The sequence below is a fragment of the Chironomus tepperi genome, unplaced genomic scaffold, assembly GCF_022539635.2.
Source record: "Chironomus tepperi strain 1889 unplaced genomic scaffold, CSIRO-AGI_Ctep_v1 contig_479, whole genome shotgun sequence".
In the NCBI taxonomy this organism is placed as follows: domain Eukaryota; kingdom Metazoa; phylum Arthropoda; class Insecta; order Diptera; family Chironomidae; genus Chironomus; species Chironomus tepperi.
In genome coordinates, this window is record NW_027226601.1 from 1,244,297 (window position 1) to 1,252,322 (window position 8,026).

At 28.7% G+C, this 8,026-nt stretch overlaps 1 protein-coding gene and 1 long non-coding RNA gene across 2 annotated transcripts; one reads left to right on the forward strand and one right to left on the reverse strand.

Moving 5' to 3' along the window:
• Positions 1 to 93: 93 nt before the first annotated feature.
• Trf2 (TATA box binding protein-related factor 2) lies at positions 94 to 4,034 on the reverse strand. Its single transcript, XM_070652131.1, has 3 exons — positions 2,975 to 4,034; positions 2,589 to 2,879; positions 94 to 2,182 (listed from the first exon to the last, which is right to left on the reverse strand). Exons 1-3 carry the CDS (start codon positions 3,864 to 3,866, stop codon positions 1,818 to 1,820), a joined length of 1,548 nt encoding a protein of 515 aa, XP_070508232.1. The 5' UTR covers positions 3,867 to 4,034; the 3' UTR covers positions 94 to 1,817.
• A 171-nt stretch (positions 4,035 to 4,205) lies between these two features.
• Positions 4,206 to 6,955, forward strand: LOC139099618 (uncharacterized). Its single transcript, XR_011545324.1, has 3 exons — positions 4,206 to 4,414; positions 4,476 to 5,295; positions 6,800 to 6,955. It is a non-coding gene; the product is annotated as an uncharacterized lncRNA (long non-coding RNA).
• The last annotated feature ends 1,071 nt before the right edge of the window (positions 6,956 to 8,026 follow it).

The window sequence follows — 8,026 nt, forward strand, 5'->3', positions numbered from 1 at the left end:
ATTAAAACACAAGCGCCAGAATCTACTTTAGTCTTGAAATCAAAAAATTCACTTTTTCAACTCACATGTCAAAAAATTCATTTTTTTAGATCCTCAAAATAATACAGTAAATCCAAAAAGAACTTTAACAAAACCACCACAAAAAAATTTGCTTAATTAATTTGTCGATAAAATGAAATGAAATGTGCCAAACGTATTGATATATTGCCGATCATTGGATATTTGATATGAACAATCGCGGTTCATGATATAATCGACAAAGAAAAATCATATGCATCAAGGTAAATATCAGATATGGAGGAGGTGAATTTAATAGTATTTGATTTTCATGATATTATATTTTGTCACTCGCTCAATTGTTGGTGATATTTTTTGTTTTTTTTTTTTCGTGTTTTATTTTCACTAAAGATATAAAAGGGACATTTTTTGTAGTTTTCCGTAATTTCTCAATCAATTATTGCTCAATGTCGAAAAAGCTCTTTTAGAGATTTTTTTTATTTTTATTTTTTTTTTTAATTATTTTTTGTTTCTTCACATTTGTTTTTGTAGAATTTATAATAACGATCATAATCTTCTTTTCATTCGTTTTAATGCTGAACAGAATTAGTGCAATGTGTTAACTTATTGGCACTAACTGACTCTTAACACTGAATAAGAAAACATGATTTTTTTTATTTACTTTTCGTCTAATTCACTTTGTTACAGTACCTTACCATGAAAATTAATGTTCATCTCTTATTTTATTGAGTCTTCTTTCTTTTTTTTTTTGATGGCCAGATACTGTAACTCTTCACTTTCCTAATTTTTAATTTTAATTTAAAAAAAAATTCACAGAAAAAAATAATAATTTTAAATATTACTAATAATCAATAATTAATTAAATGTGTGTGTTTGTGGTCTCTTTGGTTTTATATAAGACAATCTTCAATATCTCATCCATCATCTCTTAGGCTCTTGTTTTGCAAAAAGCTCACAATTAGCATGCAATATCTCTCTGTGTGTCTTTGGTGAATTAATGATCATTAATACATTAAAAAATCAGTCAATATCGATCATAATGCTGCATGCTATCGTGAGAACTAAATACAAAATCACTTTTTTCTTTCTTATTTTTTTTTTTCTTCTCATTCTATTCTGAAGACGCACAATTTTTTTTCTTTTTTTTTCATAATTCATCGTCATTTATTTTTAGTTTAGTTACTTCTTTATCATATTTTTGGACGTTTAAATATCTTTACTCCAAAAATGCTTTTCATTTTAGATTTTTTTTTTTCAGTCAATTTTAGAAAGTTTTGTTTGAAAAGGAAAATACATTTATTATTATTATTGCTTGCATTGTTGATCATCAAATTTCATCAATGTTATATGTGTAAGGTAATATTTCTTTCAATTTTTCATTTTTTTTCGATAGATTTAACCAATTTTTTTAATATAGAGAAACAAATAAAAAAATAATAAAAAGAAAAAATTAACAAGAAAATATTTGATGTGGCCATGTGACACATCAAATCAGAAAATTCTTTCTGCATAGGAAGCCTTCTCATGGTTAAAAAAATTAGTCATTGATAAATTGGGGGAATAATTTCTTCACTTTTTTTTTCATAATTATTTTTTAATTATAAAGACAAACAAAAAAAAAAATAGTTATTCGGTGGTTGTTGAGTAATAATAAATTTTCTTCGGTTATACATTAATTTTCATTTGTATGAGCACCACACATAATAGGAAATAAATATTGTTATTCTTTGTTGATAGAGAAAAAAAAAATGAAAAATTCTTTTGTAGTTTTTAATTAGAAATGACTTGTGGCAGCTCATTCAAAAATCATCACCATCGACATCAGCGTCACTAATATAAATAAGATCCTGTTTTGGATCATTCATTTTACCTAAAGGACGTTTAGGACGTCGTTTTGATGGAGGTCCTTTGTAACGTTTTGTTAAATGTGAAATATCACGAAGTTTTTGTTTCTTATTTGGAGGCTGCGGTGATTTTTCGAGTTCCAACGGATCGGCAACATCGTCGTCGTCATCATCTTCATCTTCGTCTGGTTCCAAGTCTGTTTCAATTAATTCCGTTACAACTTCCTCCTCGACATTGTTCACCACTCGAGGTTTCTTAAATTCATAAACTAGCGGGTAAATGTGCTCGATTGCTGCTTGCACATCAGCAACGCTTCGTGCTAGAATGATACAGAAAAAATTTTCATATTTAATTACGTATTTTAAATAAATGTGAGAATTTTTTATTCAAATTAATAAAATTGGCATGCGAAGAAAAAGAGAAACTATCTAAAATATTTGCTCAATAATCATGACGTAATGAATATTTGGTTGATCACGTAATAGGGAATTCCAAGCTTAAGCGAATCACCAAAAATTTAAATTGTGTCAATACTTTCGTTAAGTTTTTGACTTTTTAAATGCTTCGTTAAATTTTTGAATTTTAAAAAGTTGTTAAAAAATCAAAATAAATTGGCTTATTTAATCATATTAAAATCAAAAAGTTCGCACAAGTTAAATGGAAAAACCGATAAAAAATAATAATAAAATTCGATCGGGGAATTTATCGAATCAATTAGCACTAACCTGTTACTGTCATGCTTCCAGTTGAAAAGATTTTGAGTGTGGCAGTGGGATTTTTAAGATTATATGTAACTCCAGGATGCAACTCGGGCTCGTAGCTTGCCTCCTTCTTGTACTTCTCCGAGAATTGAACAATTTTTATGGCCCAAGGCATTTTACATGTGCCCAAAACATTGACAACACGATAGTTATGAAATCGAACACGAAAATTGAGTTTTTGTAACATACGAGCAGTGCGACGTGCAGCAATTCTAGCTTGATCTTCTGATGTTGCTCCTGTGCATGTAACCTTACCTGTTAATAATAAATAAAGACGAGAATTATTAAAAATTCAGCAAAATAAATTTTAACTAGAATTCTAAAGTACACGTGTTGTACAATATAAATACCTGAAGACCAAATTGAGGCAGTTGTGTATGGTCTACGAAGTTTCATTGTTACCATACCATTCTCACGTTTGTATTCAACATTTGAACCATGCAATGCTATTTCCTTAAGTGCTAAATGGCAACGAACACTGAACGCACACACGACATTGCTGATAACAATATCAATTTCTGGTTCCTCTGTATCTTGTTCATGTGCTGTCTCCACATATTCTGTGTCGTCTTCTGGCTCATCCTTTTCCACTGGTAATTCTTGTTGTTGTTCTTGCTTTTCGGGTTCACTCTTCATTGTTATTGGTTGTTGCTGTTGCTGCTTTATATCGTTTGTTTTCTTTCCTATCTCATTTGTATTACTTACATTACTTGATGTATAAAATATAGTTTGTTGTTGCTGTGTTGTTGGTTGATGATAAGGGATTAATGGTGGAGGCATTGTTGAGGAAATTGCAGTGACTGTTGTTAGTGAATGATTATTACTTATTGTAATTGGTTGTTGATGAACTAAATTACTAAATGATGATGTTGCTGTGTTTGCTATTGTGCTGATGCCATTCAAATTATGAGCATAATTTGGGAAGGCGCTTGTATGATATCCATTATATCCAGTTCCAATATTTGTGTTGGTCGTTGCTGTTGAATGATATCCATGATATCCATGATGGATGTTAGGAATGGAATGTTGACCACCAAGTGAAGCAGTGCTAACATTATTCGATGCTCCAAGCTCATGAGGCATTAACATTTTTGTCGTAACACTTGTATTAAATGATGAATCTGCCATCATATTTCCACTAGTAATTGTTTCAAATGATCCGTCCAAGTCGTCACTTTCTAATGAACTTTCTAGAATATGATTGGTGCTTAAACTTTCCTCATTTGATTTTTGTTGTTTCATTAAGAAGATTCACAGAAATTTTTAGAAAATATTTTTGTTTTTTCGATTTTAATTCTATTCTTTTCTGATTCCTTAAAAAATATTATCTCTTATCATGAAATTAAATCACTTAATTTCATAAACATTCAGCATAAAAATATTGTTCCGTATATTTTTTCTATTCTTTTCTTTTTGTTAAAGATTAATTTCAAATAATAAAAAAGTTTAAAGAGAGTGAAGAAACACTTTTCCTCGTCGTGAAAAATTCACAAATTTTTTCATCACATCAAGAGCAAAACGAAAGTGTTTCTCTCGCCTTTATGAATAAATTTTCATCAATTGCTAGTTGCTCACAATTTTTTTTTCCTCGTTGTTTTTCTCAAATTAAAATCTAAAATGAAAGAAGAAAGACATTCAAAAAATTAATAATAAAAAAAGAAATTTAAAAGTAAAATTATTCTGTGAGAGAGGAATAAAGAAAGAGAAACATCCGTTCGATACGACAAGGAATGAAATCCAACAACAAATATTATACAATTTCATATGCACAAATAAACACATACGAGAGAGTGAGAGAGAGAGAATTCAAGTATGGATCGCTTTTAATATGTTTTGTTTTAATTTCCGCAGATTATTTCATTTAGAGGAATAAAAAAAACGCACATGTAGCTTTAAGCGTAAGTTTATGAGGAAAATATAACCATCATGTTCATTTTTAGTGGCTGACTGGACAGCTGCCTTGTATGATGATTCAGGCCGATTAAATTTCAATGAAAAGTTTTTTTAGTATTTTTAATAGAACAATGTGCTTGAAATTCTACATTGACTGCCTGGATGATTGATTTTATTGATATGAGAACTGTGTAAATGTTGATTGCTGTTGTAAAGTTTTCAAGCATTCATGATCATTTGATATTGTCTCTGGATCATTCGGCTCTTGAAGAGCTTTGGAACATTTGATAGATTTATATTAAACCGTACAAATGAAGAAAACATTTATAGAGTTTTCAAATTAAAGATCTTCATAAACTGCTCCTTGTTCTTTATCCATACAAAATGAGCAATGCGTTTCAATGACATTTTTCTACGAATTTATTTCTTTTTTCTTTGAAATGAAATCGTTCAGTGAGGTTGCCAATCTGAAAATATTTTGTCTCAACCTAATGACTCATCTTTCATTTTAAATTTTTTTTTCGTATTATATTTACAATACTCAGTTCCTCAGTTTCTCTCTCGTTTTGAGTCCTACGTTATTGATACGCGCAGTTAACGTTTTAATGATAAAACAAAGAAAAAATAAATAAAATTGAAATTGATATTTTGTAATCATTAAGCTTCCAAATGTTCAAACATGTGTCTATCTTTATTCATTGCCTCAATTCACTCTGTTGCATGATAATAATCTAAATTATTAACTTTTTATAACACTTTTTTCGACGTGCTAACATAGGTAAGAGCACAAGTTCAATTGAATTGAATGAAGGAAAGGAAGAAGAAGAAACTGATGACCAAAGTCACGAAATAAACGATGAAGGGAAATAAAACAGAAAAGTTTATTGCAGAAGGGTTCATGTCACTTAATTTGCATTGAACTATACCGCAAGAATACATGAGCTTGACATTATAATATCCAAAAAAAGAAGCTATCGAATTAGAATTCCAACAAAATAAAACTTTAAATTTAAATTTAAAGAAAAATTCATTTAAATTTCTTCAAGGGTTTAACTTCTAAACAAATTGGAAGTCACGTAGCTAAAAAGAAAATAATTTTTAATTTTAATTATTTTATCGGATTTCCAATACATGCAGAAATATGGGTTGAAAGTAATTTCCAAAAAAAAAAATCATCATCATGTGTGCGAAAATGTTTTTTAAGCTTAATGGTCTGCTGATGAATAAACATAAGAGATAATCGAAAACCTGATATTAGGAATAGTTTTTTTTTTCAAAAACATTTCAATGCACCATTTTCAATCAGTAGGTAGTAGAGGTTCATTTGTATTCATTTTGAGACTACCACAACATGAAGCTAATTATGGATACAATTGACTATTTCCTTTGTCATCGTTACTGCGATTATTATTATTTTTTGTGTTTCAACAAAATCATCAATTAAAAAATTGAGGCAAATAAATTGCATAAATGTATTTGCAATTAGAAGAAGAAAAAAAAAGTACAGATCGTTGTGATTGGATGTAATTAACATGATGCTAATAAGCAAATATATGTCATTTTATGTTATCACATTCATATTTTCTCTCTCTTGATTTCGCACACACGAGATGATTGTTGCTCGACTGACTATCTTAACCTTCGACCCATTCACTGTCTAATATCCAATTATGAGCGAGTAAAAAAGAGAAGAAAAAAAAATATCAAATCAGTATGTAGCATATACTTGTTATATATAGATAGAGTATAATAGATTTGTCAAGAAAACGCTTATTCTTGTGCAATTGAGCAAACAATTACGTCTCATCTCCAAAAAAATACACTTATTCTACGTTCTGTGCTACTGTCAATCATTCTTTTCTCCTTAATTTGTATTCAAAACTAATTTAATAATATATTTTTTGTCATCTTAAAGTGTTTATCACGACAGTTACATTAGTTTTTTTGCTTGCAATTAAGAGAACTGTGATACCTGGAACTATATTGTTGTTGTTATTATTGTAGATTAAAGAGATGAAGGAACAACGGGATTGAAATCTTATGGTCGGGTTAAAAATTAAACTAGAAATGTTAATTAAATTAAAAAAGATTACTCTCCTCATACACACTCACGAAATGCGACACTAACATATTATATATGACGAAAAAAAAGAGATGATGATTATATGGAAATGAACAAAAAACGGAAAGAAGAAATATCGGTTCTTCTTCTTTGAGATCATTCTATAAAATTTCTTTTGTTACAATTTTTCTTACACATTATTTTTATTCACTTTTTTTAGTGACGAGAGGAGTTGATGATTGCTCTTTAAAGTGAGTTAGTTAAGTAAGGAATTGCGCGGGGAATAAACGAAAATGAAACTGACTGACCAACATTAACTACAATAAAAAGCCAAATTTCGAATTCTCTCGTACTCAGCACATTTAATAATGAACTAATTTTTTTCTTTCCTCTACTATTTTTTTTTATCATATTATAGCGGATGTAGGGAATAAAAGAATCAAAAAAAGAAGGGTTGTCGTTGTATGAAATGTACATGATATTTTTGCATAGATCTGATCCACATAAAATAGTAGTAATGGTATTAGACATATAGAAAACGAAAGGATATACTATGAAGATTTCACGAGATATTGAAATTTTAAATGGAAATGTGAATGATAATTTTTTTTTTATTCTCTTTCTCTCTCTTTCTTTTTCAAGGGTTCAATGATTTTTTTTTTCTTAAAATTTTATAAGCAAATATGAATTTTTCCTGTCTGTATTTACTTAGACACATTAATTATACACTAAACATACCTCTACAATGTTTCTTATCTCTTGAAATATCCTCTAATTGAATATTTCACAGATTTATTTTTTTGCTCGAAAAAATCTTCAGCGAGGTTCACTTTTATCAATTTTGTAGTCTTATTTTCCTATCAATTGCACTGCATTCACTCTGTATATGTTATTTATGCTTTAATCTTAAAACTAATATCGTCCTTATTTATTTATTATGCTTCAAAACTCGTAATTTTCTATTATTCTCCAATTTTTATTTAAAATGGACAAAATTTTTTTTTATTTCCGACAGAGGTCACTTGATCACTACTTTTTTTCTCGTTTTTTCACCGTCAGACTAAACATTTAAACATGTTTATGCCGTTATGCTATGTAACCAAAAGACTTGCCTGGAAATAATGTTATGAAAATACCTTTCCCTAGATATCACTATTTTAATTAGTACTTTATTAAAGTAAGCGTATAACCAACAAACTGAATCCAAAATATTTTTGCATAGAATTCGCCCTAATTTTTTTGTTCTTTTTTTTTGACATTTTTGAATTTTTTGAAAAAAAGTTCATAATTTTATACCCTTCTAAAATTTGAATTTTAACGTCTTTAATTGCAATCTATAATTTGCGCGTGTGTTTCATTTAAGATTCAGTATTTTGTTGAAAGGAAAATGCATTAATCAAGCTTAATAAAATCGTGAATTTGAAGTAAACACAAAAGCATCGTAACA